This window comes from Oncorhynchus tshawytscha, linkage group LG10, assembly GCF_018296145.1.
Source record: "Oncorhynchus tshawytscha isolate Ot180627B linkage group LG10, Otsh_v2.0, whole genome shotgun sequence".
NCBI lineage: Eukaryota > Metazoa > Chordata > Actinopteri > Salmoniformes > Salmonidae > Oncorhynchus > Oncorhynchus tshawytscha.
In genome coordinates, this window is record NC_056438.1 from 84170486 (window position 1) to 84188277 (window position 17792).

Genomic DNA, 17792 nt, shown 5'->3' on the forward strand with positions numbered 1-17792 from the left:
GTGATGGTGTATATTAAATAGATTTTTTTAAATGTAGATGTTCCAAAGGTCTGCATAAGTGGAGATGCTAAATGTGTTTATCTTAATTAAACGTCAATTATTGTGAGACCGACAGTTATTTGCTTGACAATCACTGGCTGACAACATTTTGTGACGGCCACAACCCTACTGACGACCTCCCTATAAGCTGTCTCATCGTCGTTGTTGATCAGGCCTACCATCGTCGTGTCGTCAGCAAACTTAAGGATGGTGTTTTAGGCGTGCCTTGCCACGCAGTTATGGGTGAACAGGGAATACAGGAGGGGACTAAGTACACACCCCTGCGGGGCCCCCGTGTTGAGGATCAGCGTGGCGGAGGTGTTGTTGCCTACCCCCACCACCTGGGGTCGGCCAATCAGGAAGTCCAGAATCCAGTTGCAGAGGGAGGTGTTTAGTCCCAGGGTCCTTAGCTTAGTGATAAGCTTTTTGGGGCATTATGGTGTTGAACGCTGAGCTGTAGTCAGTGCACAGCATTCTCGCATAGGTGTTCTTTCTGTCCAGGTGTGAAAGGGCAGTGTGGAGTGCAATAGAGATTGTGTCATCTGTGGATCTGTTGGGGCAGTATGCAAATTAGAGTGTGTTCCGTTTGTTTTGGATGATGGTGTTGATGTGAGCCATGACCAGCCTTTCAAAGCACTTCATGGCTACAGATGTGAGTGCTACAGGGTGGTAGTCATTTAGACAGGTTACTTTGGTGTTCTTGGGTACAGGGACAATGGTGATCTGCTTGAAACATGTAGGTATTACAGACTGGTTGGGGTGTAGTCTAATGTGATGTTGTCTAAGGGTTGTTGTACTGTTGTGTTGTAGGGGAGAAGAGGAGACTTTGGGCCAATGGGGACCCCGGGAACAGACGGAGTTAAAGGAGACAAGGTATGGCACACACTCTCTCTCACACACAAACACACTCTCTCTCTCTCTCTCTCTCTCTCTCTCTCTCTCTCTCTCACTCACTCACTCACTCACTCACTCACTCACACACACACACACACACACCTCCTGGTATTTTGTTGTATGTGTGTGTGTTTGTGTGTTTCAGGGCGAGGCAGGACCTGAGGGGCTTAGAGGACTACCAGGTGAAGTAGGAAACAAAGGAACCAAGGGAGACAACGGACTCCCAGGGCCACGCGGGCTCCCCGGTACTTCAGGAGCGGCAGGGAAGAACGTAGGTCACAGATCATAGCTTCACCAGTCTGATCACAATGTCTGTGTGGAGGGGGATTCTTGAGTTGTTGGGTTTCTGTGTGTGTGTGTGTGTGTGTGTGTGTGTGTGTGTGTGTGTGTGTGTGTGTGTGTGTGTGTGTGTGTGTGTGTGTATGTACATGTTGGTTACACGGTCATGTTACTACGTTATGGTGATAAGGTGGCCATGTACAGTAACCATGGTGATATTGCTATGGTAACTACATTCTGTGTAACAGGGTACCCGTGGCGACCCTGGTGATGCTGGACCCAGAGGAGACCCCGGCCTTCCAGGACTAAAGGTGTGTGGCTATCATCATTGGGTATTTGAGTGTTCGTCTGGTTAATCTGAGACTCAGCGATACTGTTGCTACGATAGGATGAACTGCAGCGATGAGTATGATGCAAGACGTGGCACTCTCAACGTACGTTTGTACGGGTTCTCTGTGCTGCAACATGATAGTTGTGGGACCAAAACAGCAGAGAAGTTTTAGCTTCACCCTTCACTATCTTGTAGTTTTTTGTGTAACCCTGGTATAGCTGTTGACTTCATACGTGGCTGACTACTGTTAGTGTGACTGTTTTACTGTGTTGTAATTGATTATTTCATCTCTGTGCTGCATGCTTGCTTGATTGATATGTGTGCTGATTGATTGATCTCTGTGCTGCTGTAGGGTGACGTTGGAAGAGCTGGCTTCAGTTACCCAGGACCAAGAGGACCAACGGTAAACACACACACATTAGCAGAGTAACGCCTTCCCTGACACACAGTCTGACCTCTGACCTGTGTGTGTTTGCAGGGAGATCGCGGGGAGAAGGGCGGCCCAGGGCCCAGAGGAGGCAGAGGAGACTGTGGCCCCAAGGGAGGACCAGGGGGAAAGGGAACCTCTGGAGAGGAGGGAGAACCAGGGCCTCAGGGAGAACCTGGATTCAGAGGACCAAGAGGAGTGGGTGGACGAGATGTACGTAGACACACACATACCTACAGTACCTGCACACCGTGGGTGGGTGGGTGGTTGGGTGGGTGAGTGGGTGGGTGGGTGTGTGAGTGTGTTATAATCTGTGTATGAAAGCATTTCTTTTCTCTCTACAGGGAGATCCAGGTCCCGAGGGAGACCCCGGCCTCACAGTAAGAACCTCTATCCCTCTTTATCATCCCTCTATCCCTCTTTGATCATCCCTCTCCCTCTATATCTGCCATCTTTGATCATCCCTCTATCCCTCTTTGATCATCCCTCTTTGATCATCCCTCTATCCCTCTATATCAGCCATCTTTGATCATCCCTCTATCCCTCTTTGATCATCCCTCTATCCCTCTATGATCATCCATCTTTGATCATCCCTCTATCGCTCTATATCAGCCATCTTTGATCATCCCTCTATCCCTCTTTGATCATCCCTCTATCCCTCTATATCAGCCATCTTTGATCATCCCTCTATCCCTCTATGATCATCCATCTTTGATCATCCCTCTATCCCTCTATATCAGCCATCTTTGATCATCCCTCTATCCCTCTATGATCATCCATCTTTGATCATCCCTCTATCCCTCTATGATCATCCCTCTAACCCTCTTTGATCATCCCTCTATCCCTATATGATCATCCCTCTTTGATCATCCCTCTATCCCTCTATGATCATCCCTCTATACCTCTATGATCATCCCTCGTTGATCATCCCTCTATCCCTCTATGATCATCCCACTTTGATCATCCGTCTTCGATCAACCCACTTTGATCATCCCTCTATCCCTCTATGATCATCCCTCTATCCCTCTATGATCATTCCTCTTTGATAATCCCTCCATCCCTCTTTGATCATCCCTCTATGATCATCCCTCTATCATTCCTTTATCTCTCCATCACTCCAGCCTGGAGTCAAGAGGTCAAAGGTCATGTGGTGTCATGTGATGTTTTCATTGTAGGAATGTGATGTCATGAACTACATCAGAGAGACCTGCGGCTGCTGTGGTGAGTAAATTGTATTTGTCACATGCGCCGAATACAACAGGTGTAGACCTTACTGTGAAATGGTTACTACAAGCCCTTAATAACCAACAATGCAGTTCAAGACATTCACACACATACAGACAGACAGACAGACAGACAGACAGACAGACAGACAGACAGACAGACAGACAGACAGACAGACAGACAGACAGACAGACAGACAGACAGACAGACAGACAGACAGACAGACAGACAGACAGACAGACAGACAGACAGACAGACAGACACACAGACAGACAGACAGACAGACAGACAGACAGACAGACAGACAGACAGACAGACAGACAGACAGACAGACAGACAGATGCACACACACACACAGACCAACACACTGTTAACTCATGTAACCCTGTACTGTGTTGTCCGTGCAGACTGTGAGAAGCGGTGTGGGGCGCTGGACATCGTGTTTGTGATTGACAGCTCAGAGTCAGTGGGTCTGACCAATTTTACTCTGGAGAAGAACTTTGTGATCAACACCATCAACAGACTGGGATCCATGGCCAAGGACCCCAACTCAGAGACAGGTACAACACATTACAGATTCTAATGCCCAGGTAACTAAAGATTATGTTGAATACTGAGTTCTTGCTCATTCAACCATACTAATACCCCCCAGGTACCAGAGTGGGGGTGGTCCAGTACAGTCACAGTGGAACCTTCCAGGCCATCAGGCTCAATGACTCCAAGATCGACTCACTGTCTGCCTTCAAGGTAATATAATAGTAACAATAACAATAATAACAATAACCATAATAATGATGATAGTGATATAAATAACAATAATATTAATAATAACAATAATACAACTATAATAATAATAATAACTACAATAATAACAATAAAACGATCATAATAATAACAAGAATAATAACATTAATAATATGTGACCCCCTGTCTGCCTTCAAGGTATTTGGAGTGACACGCACATGTTTAACATTACCTGACACCTGAAGACTTGCATTAGCTCAGCGGGCTAACAGTCTTCTGTTGTGCAGATCACCAGAGTTTGACCTTGGAACCCAGTCTGTGACATAAACACACACACCCTCCCACCCTCTGCCTGACTGTAGACTTGAATTAGCTGCCCAAACTAATTACTAGGCTGTAGCTCAGTGGGCTAACACCCTCCCACCCTCTGTCTGACTGTCTGTCTGTAGGATGCGGTAAAGCGTCTGGAATGGATTGCCGGGGGGACGTGGACCCCATCAGCGCTGAAATACGCCTACGACCACCTGATCAAAGACAGTCGCAGAGCTAAAGCCAACGTCACCGTGGTGGTCATCACAGATGGACGGTTTGACCCCAGGGACGACGACTCACTGCTCACATACCTCTGCAGGTAGCTGACCGGGAGAGGGGTTGTCTGGGATATGTTTTATCAACTGTTCTTACTGACGATTTGTGTGTGTGCGTGTGCGTGTGCGTGTGTGTGTGTGTGTGTGTGTGTGTGTGTGTGTGTGTGAGCAGCGACCCCAGTGTGGACGTGAGCGCTATAGGTATAGGGGACATGTTTGACCAGATAGAGGAGAATGAGAGCCTGAAGAGTATAGCCTGTCAGAGAGACGGTAGGGTGCTGGGGATGAGGCGCTTCGCTGATCTGGTGGCAGAGGAGTTCATCGACAAGATAGAGACCGTGCTCTGCCCAGGTACACACACACACACCTACAGTATGTACACACACACACACACACCTACAGTATGTACACACACACACACACCTACAGTATGTACACACACACACACCTACAGTATGTACACACACACACACACACACACACCTACAGTATGTACACACACACACACCTACAGTATGTACACACACACACACCTACAGTATGTACACACACACACACCTACAGTATGTACACACACACACACCTACAGTATGTACACACACACACACCTACAGTATGTACACACACACACCTACAGTATGTACACACACACACACACCTACAGTATGTACACACACACACACACCTACAGTATGTACACACACACACACCTACAGTATGTACACACACACACACCTACAGTATGTACACACACACACACACCTACAGTATGTACACACACACACACCTACAGTATGTACACACACACACACCTACAGTATGTACACACACACACACCTACAGTATGTACACACACACACACCTACAGTATGTACACACACACACACCTACAGTATGTACACACACACACACCTACAGTATGTACACACACACACACACCTACAGTATGTACACACACACACACACCTACAGTATGTACACACACACACACACCTACAGTATGTACACACACACACACCTACACACACACACACCTACAGTATGTACACACACACACACCTACAGTATGTACACACACACACCTACAGTATGTACACACACACACACACCTACACACACACACCTACAGTATGTACACACACACACACCTACAGTATGTACACACACACACACCTACAGTATGTACACACACACACACCTACAGTATGTACACACACACACACCTACAGTATGTACACACACACACACCTACAGTACACACACACACACCTACAGTATGTACACACACACACACCTACAGTATGTACACACACACACACCTACAGTATGTACACACACACACACCTACAGTATGTACACACACACACACCTACAGTATGTACACACACACACACCTACAGTATGTACACACACACACACCTACAGTATGTACACACACACACACCTACAGTATGTACACACACACACTACAGTATGTACACACACACACACCTACAGTATGTACACACACACACACCTACAGTATGTACACACACACACACCTACAGTATGTACACACACACACACCTACAGTATGTACACACACACACCTACAGTATGTACACACACACACACACCTACAGTATGTACACACACACACACCTACAGTATGTACACACACACACACCTACAGTATGTACACACACACACACACCTACAGTATGTACACACACACACACCTACACATGTATGTACACACACACACACCTACAGTATGTACACACACACACACCTACAGTATGTACACACACACACACACCTACAGTATGTACACACACACACACCTACAGTATGTACACACACACACACACACCTACAGTATGTACACACACACACACACACACCTACAGTATGTACACACACACACCTACAGTATGTACACACACACACACACCTACAGTATGTACACACACACACACACCTACAGTATGTACACACACACACACCTACAGTATGTACACACACACACACACCTACAGTATGTACACACACACCTACAGTATGTACACACACACACACACCCAGTATGTACACACACACACCTACAGTATGTACACACACACACACACACCTACAGTATGTACACACACACACCTACAGTATGTACACACACACACACACCTACAGTATGTACACACACACACCTACAGTATGTACACACACACACACACACCTACAGTATGTACACACACACACACACACCTACAGTATGTACACACACACACACACACACACCTACAGTATGTACACACACACACACCTACAGTATGTACACACACACACACCTACACACACACACCTACAGTATGTACACACACACACCTACAGTATGTACACACACACACACCTACAGTATGTACACACACACACCTACAGTATGTACACACACACACACCTACAGTATGTACACACACACACACCTACAGTATGTACACACACACACACCTACAGTATGTACACACACACACACACCTACAGTATGTACACACACACACACCTACAGTATGTACACACACACACACACCTACAGTATGTACACACAACACACCTACAGTATGTACACACACACACACCTACAGTATGTACACACACACACACCTACAGTATGTACACACACACACACCTACAGTATGTACACACACACACCTACAGTATGTACACACACACACCTACAGTATGTACACACACACACACACCTACACCTACAGTACACACACACACACACCTACAGTATGTACACACACACACACACCTACAGTATGTACACACACACACACACACACACACCTACAGTATGTACACACACACACACCACAGTATGTACACACACACACACCTACAGTATGTACACACACACACACCTACACACACACACACACCTACAGTATGTACACACACACACACACCTACAGTATGTACACACACACACACCTACAGTATGTACACACACACACACCTACAGTATGTACACACACACACACCTACAGTATGTACACACACACACACCACACACACACCTACAGTATGTACACACACACACACCTACAGTATGTACACACACACACACCTACAGTATGTACACACACACACCACACCTACAGTATGTACACACACACACACACCTACAGTATGTACACACACACACACACCTACAGTATGTACACACACACACCACACACACACACACCTACAGTATGTACACACACACACACACCTACAGTATGTACACACACACACACCTACACACACACACACCTACAGTATGTACCACACACACACACACCTACAGTATGTACACACACACACACCTACAGTATGTACACACACACACCTACAGTATGTACACACACACACACCTACAGTATGTACACACACACACACCTACAGTATGTACACACACACACACACCTACAGTATGTACACACACACACACACACCTACAGTATGTACACACACACACACCTACAGTATGTACACACACACACACACACACACACACACCTACAGTATGTACACACACACACACACCTACAGTATGTACACACACACACACACCTACAGTATGTACACACACACACACCTACAGTATGTACACACACACACACACCTACAGTATGTACACACACACACACACACACCTACAGTATGTACACACACACACACACCTACAGTATGTACACACACACACACACCTACAGTATGTACACACACACACACACACACACACCTACAGTATGTACACACACACACACCTACAGTATGTACACACACACACCTACAGTATGTACACACACACACCTACAGTATGTACACACACACACACACCTACAGTATGTACACACACACACCTACAGTATGTACACACACACACACCTACAGTATGTACACACACACACACACCTACAGTATGTACACACACACACACACCTACAGTATGTACACACACACACACACCTACAGTATGTACACACACACACACCTACAGTATGTACACACACACACACCTACAGTATGTACACACACACACCTACACACACACACAGTACAGTATGTACACACACACACACACCTACAGTATGTACACACACACACACACCTACAGTATGTACACACACACACACACTACAGTATGTACACACACACACACACCTACAGTATGTACACACACACACACACCTACAGTATGTACACACACACACACACCTACAGTATGTACACACACACACACCTACAGTATGTACACACACACACCTACAGTATGTACACACACACACCTACAGTATGTACACACACACACCTACAGTATGTACACACACACACCTACAGTATGTACACACACACACACACCTACAGTATGTACACACACACACACACCTACAGTATGTACACACACACACACCTACAGTATGTACACACACACACACTCACAGTCTTTTATAACTAACCTTGTCCGATTCAAAATTAGATTTTCCCTAACCCTTAACCCGAACTCTAACCCCAAAACCTGACCCTGACCCTAACCATATCTCCTAACCCTAACTCTTAACCCTAAACTTAACCCTGACCCTAACCATAGCTCCTAGCCCTAAAACTAACCCTAAAACTAACCCCTAAGCCTAATTCTAACCTTAACCCTAAAACCCCTAGAAATAACATTTAACCTTGTGGGGACCAACAACATGTCCCCAGTTGGTCAAAATATCTGTTAGTTTACTATTCTAGTGGGGACCAACATCATGTCCCCAGTTAGACAAAATATCTGTTAGTTTACTATTCTAGTGGGGACCAACATCATGTCCCCAGTTAGACAAAATATCTTTTAGTTTACTATTCTAGTGGGGACCAACATCATGTCCCCAGTTGTTCAAAATATCTGTTAGTTTACTATTCTAGTGGGGACCAACAACATGTCCCCAGTTGGTCAAAATATCTGTTAGTTTACTATTCTAGTGGGGACCAACATCATGTCCCCAGTTAGACAAAATATCTGTTAGTTTACTATTCTAGTGGGGACCAACATCATGTCCCCAGTTGTTCAAAATATCTGTTAGTTTACTATTCTAGTGGGGACATCTTTAGTTTAGTTAAACATGTCCACACCTACAGTACCAGTCAAAAGTTTGGACACACTTACTCATTCAAGGGGTTTTCTTTATTTTTACTATTTTCTACATGTAGAATAATAGTGAAGACTTAAAAACTATGAAATAACACATATGGAGTCATGTAGTAACTAAAAGTGTTTAAAAATCTAAATATATTTTATATTTGAGATTCTTCAAAGTAGTCATCCTTCAAGTACAGATGCAAAAATCATCAAGCGCTATGATGAAACTGACTCTCAGAAGGACCTTGATGACAGCTTTGCACACTCTTGGCATTCTCTCAACCAGCTTCACAAAGAATGCTTTTCCAACAGTCTTGAAGGAGTTCCCACATATGCTGGGCACTTGTTGGCTGCTTTTCCTTCATTCTGCAGTCCAACTCATCCCAAACCATCTCATTTGGGTTTAGGTCAGGTGATTGTGGAGGCCAGGTCATCTGATGCTGCACTCCATCACTGTCCTTGTTCAAATAGCCCTTACACAGCCTGGAGGTGTGTTGGGTCATGGTCCTGTTGAAAAACAAATGATAGTCCCACTAAGCGCAAACGAAACGTGACGGCGTATCGCTGCAGAATGCTGTGGTAGCCATGCTGGTTAAGTGTGCCTTGAATTCTAAATTAATCACAGACAGTGTCACCATCAAAGCACCTCCACATCATCACACCTCCTCCTCCATGCTTCACGGTGGGAAACACACATGCGGAGATCATCCGTTCACCTACTCTGTGTCTCACAAAGACACGGCGGTTGGAACCAAAAATCAGACCAAACAACAGAATTCCACCGGTCTAATGTCCATTGCTCGTGTTTCTTGACCCAAGCAAGTCTCTCCTTATTTTTGGTGTCCTTTTGTAGTGGTTTCTTTGCAGCAATTCGACCATGAAGGCCTGATTCACACAGTCTCCTCTGTACAGTTGATGTTGAGATGTGACTGTTACTTGAACTCTGAAGCATTTATTTGGGCTGCAGTTTCTGAGGCAGGTAACTCTAATGAACTTATCCTCTGTAGCAGAGGTAATTCTGGGTCTTCCTTTCCTGTGGCGGTCCTCATGAGAGCCAGTTTCATCACAGCGCTTGGTGGTTTTTGCAACTGCACTGGGTGGCTACGTTGAAGAATCTCAAATATAAAATATATTTTGATTTGTTTAACACTGTTTTGGTTACTACATGAATACATGTGTTATTTCATAGTTTTGATGTCTTCACTATTATTCTACAATGTAGAACATTTTTAAAAAACTCAATAATCTCTCTTTTTGTCTATTTATCATTCTGTCAGATCCTGTCATCGTGTGTCCTGACCTCCCCTGTAAAACTGGTAAGATTATTCTGAGGATTTTCATTCTGATTTTTAATTGTCACATGCCCTGTGATTAAAGTTGGTTTTGAACCCTGAACCTGCTGGTTGAGTGCAGTCCAGTCCAGTACTTAACTCGTTCTCCATACTGTCTCGCTTGGTTTGACATCAGAAAACATTTAAAGGTTTACATGAGCATGGCAGACCATCACCATGAGGCTCTACAACCCTAACCCTAACCCACATAGTTCAACCAGAGATTTGAAGAACTAACGAGTTAGAGAGAGTAGAACTGAGAAGCTACATGCTTGGTAGGTGTACCAGAGGCCATATTAGGTGTACCGGAGGCCATATTAGGTGTACCGGAGGCCATATTAGGTGTACCGGAGGCCATATTAGGTGTACCGGAGGCCATATTAGGTGTACCGGAGGCCATATTAGGTGTACCGGAGGCCATATTAGGTGTACCGGAGGCCATATTAGGTGTACCGGAGGCCATATTAGGTGTACCGGAGGTTATATTGGGTGTACCGGAGGCCATATTAGGTGTACCGGAGGCCATATTAGGTGTACCGGAGGCCATATTAGGTGTACCGGAGGTTATATTGGGTGTACCGGAGGCCATATTAGGTGTACCGGAGGCCATATTAGGTGTACCGGAGGCCATATTAGGTGTACCGGAGGCCATATTAGGTGTACCGGAGGCCATATTAGGTGTACCGGAGGCCATATTAGGTGTACCGGAGGTTATATTGGGTGTACCGGAGGCCATGTTGGGTGTACCGGAGGCCATATTAGGTGTACCGGAGGCCATATTAGGTGTACCGGAGGCCATATTGGGTGTACCGGAGGCCATATTGGGAAGTGACCATTTGGGATGTTGATGCGTCGTGTCGCGTTCTTCCGCCCACCATTCTCCCGCTCGTTGCAGGAGGTGGCGTGCCCGTGCCCGACAGCGTGGCCCCTCCCCCCTGGGAGGAGCTTGCGGAGCAAGGCAGCCCCTCAATGGTCCCTTCCTCAGTCGGGGGCGTAGCCAGCCTGCTGGGCAGCCTACGGGAGCAGCAGTATGGGGTTGGCGTGGCGACCATGGCCTACACGGCTCAGCGGGCTAAGCTAGCTCAGCCAGGCGCTGACAGGCAGCAGTGGACACAGCTGTTCATCGACTCCTTCAGGCTGGTATACGGAGACATCATGGGAGACCCAGCCAAAGCACTGGGGCTGTGTTAATTGGCTAAAAGTGCTAGCTAGCAATCTAACAAAACTAGCTGATGAGCTAATGTTACTGACTAATGCACTAACGATGCAAGCTAATGAGTTAACAGTGCTAATTCATGGATTAAGGGTGCTAGCGCTGCTTATATTGTCAGCTTAATGCTAATATTGTTAGCTATATGCTAAGTGTAAGCTCTGTGCTCATTTTTAATGCTAATATTGTTAACTCGATGCAATCACTTAGTCAGTTTAGTCTAATTTCGCTTGGAATATTTTAAACATATTAGATTTAAGCACTTTTTGTTAGTATGCATAACTCTGGGAGGATGCTAACAGAGTAGACAAGCTTCAGGCAGGTGGTAAGTTTTGCTGCTAACATATCTCTAAGCTTGTTGTTAAGGTGAGTGATTAGCTATTATAGCTCTGGATCTGGGGGTTTTAAAGCCTGGTTAGTTGGACATTTAAGACAGTTCAATATTATTATATGGCTGTGATGTTGAACCCATTTACCACTGTGAACCACTCAAATCCCTCGAACCACTTGCTGAATCGCTGTATGATTCCTCAAAGACACCGTTTTGCAGTTTTGCACATCGCCATAGTTACAGCAGCCATTTTATTTTTCTGTGAATGTTAGTGTTTGGGTTGGTTATGGGCATTACACGTTAGGCCTGTAGGATTATTGGGTATTGGGTAGAGAATTTATTGAATGGACATGATCTGTTGGATAAACCTTCATTTAAGTGAATTAAATACATTTAATAAAACAAACAAACTAATAAATAATTGCTTTTTAAAAATAACAATTACTCTATCCATCTGGTATTGTTTGGTGTGCATGCGAAGGGGGGGGGTGGTGGTAGACTGGGAAAACAGAGAACGTTTTAAAAAGAGAAGTTTACTGTATTATTTTAGCTCTGAGACTGCAACATGCTTAGCGTCAGCTAAATATAGGTATTATTGGATTAACAATATCCTACAGAGACAATATGTTAAAGATGTGATCATGTATTTTTAGTAGAGTATGTTTTCCTTGCCTGTCATGTTTGTCTATGTGAAATAAATCATTAGTGTGAAGGGAAACAATGAGTCATGTTGTTGTTGTATCTCTGAGTCCTACTACAACCATCCATCAGGTCAGCCATGTTACAGGTCCCTAACAGTCAGTAAAATAGCCTTTTGAGAGACTGTTACATCACACACAATATTTTTTCCTGATCAAGATGGTAAATATTTGAGATGTTTTCTTCTTCCTTCGTGTCAAACTACCAGGTAGTCTGACAAGACAGACTGAGTTGGTGGGGAGCTAGTAGACTGAGTGGGCAGGGAGCTAGTAGACTGAGTGGGCAGGGAGCTAGTAGACTGAGTGGGCAGGGAGCTAGTAGACTGAGTGGGCAGGGAGCTAGTAGACTGAGTGGACAGGGAGCTAGTAGACTGAGTGGACAGGGAGCTAGTAGACTGAGTGGACAGGGAGCTAGTAGACTGAGTTGGTGGGGAGCTAGTAGACTGAGTGGGCAGGGAGCTAGTAGACTGAGTGGACAGGGAGCTAGTAGACTGAGTGGACAGGGAGCTAGTAGACTGAGTGGGCAGGGAGCTAGTAGACTGAGTGGACAGGGAGCTGGTAGACTGAGTGGGCAGGGAGCTAGTAGACTGAGTGGACAGGGAGCTAGTAGACTGAGTGGACAGGGAGCTAATAGCCTGAGTTGGTGGGGAGTTAGTAGACTGAGTGGGCAGGGAGCTAGTAGACTGAGTGGGTGGGGAGCTAGTGGGCTGAGTGGGCAGGGATCTTACCTTGACGGACAGTTCTTTGAAAACGCCTGTCAAGCAACATGGACTCAGTGAACATTGTTGCAGTCAGATTATCTCAATCAAATGTGCTGATACACAAAGCAACTCAAACAACATTGACATTGCATGCAACATCCAAACCTGTCACACATCATCACATCATGGTTTCACAAATCATTTGTTTATCCAACTGTTTGGTTACTGTAACAGCATCCATATAGACAACATGTTGGCTATATAATTTAGCTAGCTAGCCCAAATGGAAGTGTCAGCACTGTTTATCAAGCTACCTATATAGTTCATCTGGGGAAAAATGTGTTGTAAAGTTAGTACAGGTTGAGGTCATATAGGCATTTATACTGTATGTCAGACAATGTTCATACAGTAAATCATGACAATCAATGATGTCAAGAAGTTATGAATCTCCCTTTTGATATGTCTTTTGATGTAATGACATGACAATGTGTCTGAGTTTTGGGCAACCCCTCCCCCACTTTGGTTCCATGCTGGCTGAAGACCTAGCTAACTAGTAATTAGCTAACACCAGATACAAGTGGAAACCTAGAAGTATATTTGCCTAAGATGAATAGGGGAAACGTCTTGTTATATTTGCTGACACGCTGCAGTCAAATTTTGGCACTTACTACCTAGTTGTGTGTGCAAACCATGCCCTCTATTTAAATTAGGTAAGAGTTTAAGACATTACTAATGGTGTCTTAAAATGTGCCTTTTTGTGATGTCACAAAAGGCCCTTAATAATCCCGCCTCCTGAATCCAAGTATTTGACATGAGGGAGGGGACCAGTCATTTTATGATTCAACTTTATCAATGTAGAAGCAACAGTCATTTTTCATACTTTGATTTGGTTTCATCCAAATATAGTTTTGACTGTTCGGGACCTTTAAGTTTTAGTAAAGTGATTTTAATAACCTGCTTTTAATATCCTGCAGAGAGCATGCAGATAATGGATGGGTAGATCTTTGTTCAGTTATATGCAGTTAAAGGATGGGTAGATCTTTGTTCAGTTATATTCAGATAAAGGATGGGTAGATCTTTGTTCAGTTATATGCAGTTAATGGATGGGTAGATCTTTGTTCAGTTATATTCAGATAATGGATGGGTAGATCTTTGTTCAGTTATATGCAGTTAAAGGATGGGTAGATCTTTGTTCAGTTATATGACACATTATCTGAGAACCCAAAAACAAATTATAAGGTGTTCCTCAGGGTTCGGTACTTGGACCCCTGCAGTTCTTGTTATACATGTTGGCACTTTAATTCCTATACATGGTAGGGATGTCATGGCCATAATAATGACATATATCTATGGTTATCAATGAACCAAGAGGAGGCTGCTGTAAAACATTTCAGTGTACCTATCTGTTGTATGTGACAATACATGTATTGTTATTTATTTTTGGCATTTTTTGGCATATAAATATTGGATGACAGCCAGTCAACTTCCTCTTCCCCTCTTCACTCAGACTAGACAGCCAGTCATCTTCCTCTTCCCCTCTTCACTCAGGCTAGACAGCCTGTCAACTTCCTCTTCCCCTCTTTACTCAGACTAGACAGATGATGTTATCTAGCTGTGTGTGTGTGTTTCTGAGCCAGCTGCTGTCAGCTGTGTGTGTGTGTGTGCGCGAGTTAACGTGTGTTGGTGTGTGTCTATGTATGTTCATAATTCCAGTAGATGTGTGTGTGTCAATGCGTGTGTGTGTGTCTTCAACGTGTGTGTGTGTGTGTGTGTTTCAGAGCCAGCGGTGGCCAGCTGTGTCCAGCGCCCTGTGGACCTTGTGTTCATGCTGGACGGGTCAGAGAGGATGGGAGTGGAGAACCACCGCCGAGCCAAGGAGTTCATCGAGAACGTGGCGCGCCGCCTCACCCTGGCCAACGGCCAATCAGACGACAGGAACGCCCGCATCGCCCTGCTGCAGTACGGCAGCAAATCAGAACAGAAGGTTGAGTTTTCGCTCACGCACAATCTGACGGTGATTGCTGATTCGCTGGCTGGGATGAGCTACATGGACTCCGCCTCCTCTCTTGGCAGCGCCATCATACACGCTGTCAACAACCTGGTGATGTCACAGGTACACGTTACGCACACACGCTGTCAACAACCTGGTGATGTCACAGGTACACGTTACGCACACACGCTGTCAACAACCTGGACAGTTCTACCTACAGTGTACACTGTGTAACTATACTGTCTCTGTTCTACAGTCGTAATACTGTGTAACTATACTGTCTCTGTTCTACAGTCGTAATACTGTATAACTATACTGTCTCTTTGTGCTCTACAGGGCAGCCGTCTGGCGCGTCGTAACGCAGAACTGTCTTTTGTCTTCATTACCGACGGAATCACTGCCAGCGAAAGCCTGGAGGAGGGCGTGTCGGCCATGCGGCGGGCTGAGGGTGTTCCCACGGTGATCGCCATGGGGACCGACACGGACCAGGACGTGCTGAGGAAGGTTGCCCTGGGAGACACGTCAGCCATCTTTAGAGGAGAGGACTACGCCACGCTGGGGAAACCCACATTCCTAGAACGCTTCATCCGCTGGGTCTGCTAACCAGCTCGTTAGAGCTAACCAGCTAACCAGCTAACCAGCTGTGTTTTAACTAACAGTTAAAGGTGCAATCCGTAAGAATCTTTTTAGTAACGAAATAAACAAACAAATCAATGTGTTCTCAGATGTGAAGGTGCTCTGTGCTTTGCAAAGTTTAAGCAAAAAATGGCAGAACTTGGAAGCTCAACTTCTAGCTCATCCAAGAGACACAAGGCACTCCAGATTTTTGTATCTTTTAAATTAATTAAATGACAGATTTCACCTTTAACTAGCTAAGCCCAAACAACCAAAGCCTTTCTCATCAGAGAGTTACTGAAGTGTGAAAGAGGTTGCAATTGTAAGTCTTGTTTCTGTTTTTTTTTTGTATTGTGTTTCTAGAAGAGATCCCTCACTGTGAGGTCTGTATCAGTACGTTTGTATTTTACACTAAAGGTGCTATTCTAGTGGAAGGAGTTACACACAGTCTCGTGTTGCACAAACAGTCAACTCTGTTTATCAAACAGTCTTAATTTTTAAACAGTTCAGTTTTTCAAACTTTGTAATTTCGATAGAAGTGCCGCTTTATACTTTATTATTCTAGTTCAGGGGACCATCCACTCATTCAGACACATCTCTCACACACAAACACACCAATTAGTTCAGGGTTTCAAACTTGGTCCTGTCCTCCTGCTGAGCTAGCTACTCTGAGCTAGCTACTAAACCCAACACACCTTTATCCAACAGACCCATACTTTTACCCAACACACCCACACTTTTACCCAACACACACACACACTGAAAATGCATTTGTTGTAAACTGAGCAGTATGTAATAAAGCTAGCTGTGGTGAAACCAGACCTGTGTGTGTTTGTACACATCTGTATTGCACCTGTATTTAAGATCTTCTAGATGTGAACCATAGGTATCCTGTCTGTCCTCTGGAGTGTCTGGAAGTTAGCCACAACCTGCTGTTTGAAGGGGAATGGAAACACTTGGCCTTGACACCCCCCTCCCCCTATACACATGGAATTATAGATATACCTCTCCTTAATGCAACCACTGGGTCAGATTTCAAATAACCTTTACGGAAAAAGCAAACCATGCAATACTCTGAGATGGCGCTCAGAACAATAGTCAAATTAGCTGCCCTGTTGGAGTCAACATAAACCATAAATTACATGCTAAATATTCCCTTACTTTTGATGATCTTCATCAGAATGCACTCCCAGGAATCCCAGGTCCACAATAAATGCTTGATTTGTTTGATAATGTCCGTTATTT

At 44.8% G+C, this 17792-nt stretch overlaps 1 protein-coding gene across 4 annotated transcripts in view; it reads left to right on the top strand.

Moving 5' to 3' along the window:
• The window catches only part of LOC112237223 (collagen alpha-2(VI) chain), a 69122-nt gene extending 51754 nt beyond the window's left edge, over nt 1–17368 (top strand). For 2 of the 4 annotated variants that reach the window (XM_042329270.1, XM_042329269.1), the window contains exons 15-28: nt 850–912; nt 1079–1204; nt 1461–1523; nt 1896–1946; nt 2022–2183; nt 2315–2350; nt 3146–3191; nt 3602–3754; nt 3847–3941; nt 4388–4569; nt 4698–4876; nt 10949–10987; nt 15721–16055; nt 16269–17368. In XM_042329270.1, the coding sequence (XP_042185204.1) occupies nt 850–912; nt 1079–1204; nt 1461–1523; nt 1896–1946; nt 2022–2183; nt 2315–2350; nt 3146–3191; nt 3602–3754; nt 3847–3941; nt 4388–4569; nt 4698–4876; nt 10949–10987; nt 15721–16055; nt 16269–16535 (1797 nt within the window). In that variant the 3' untranslated portion in view covers nt 16536–17368. Of the gene's footprint in view, nt 1–849; nt 913–1078; nt 1205–1460; nt 1524–1895; nt 1947–2021; nt 2184–2314; nt 2351–3145; nt 3192–3601; nt 3755–3846; nt 3942–4387; nt 4570–4697; nt 4877–10948; nt 10988–11897; nt 13262–15720; nt 16102–16268 lie in introns of those variants that run through there. The other 2 variants (XM_042329271.1, XM_042329272.1) reach the window with 2 other exon arrangements.
• Nucleotides 17369–17792: the final 424 nt, after the last annotated feature.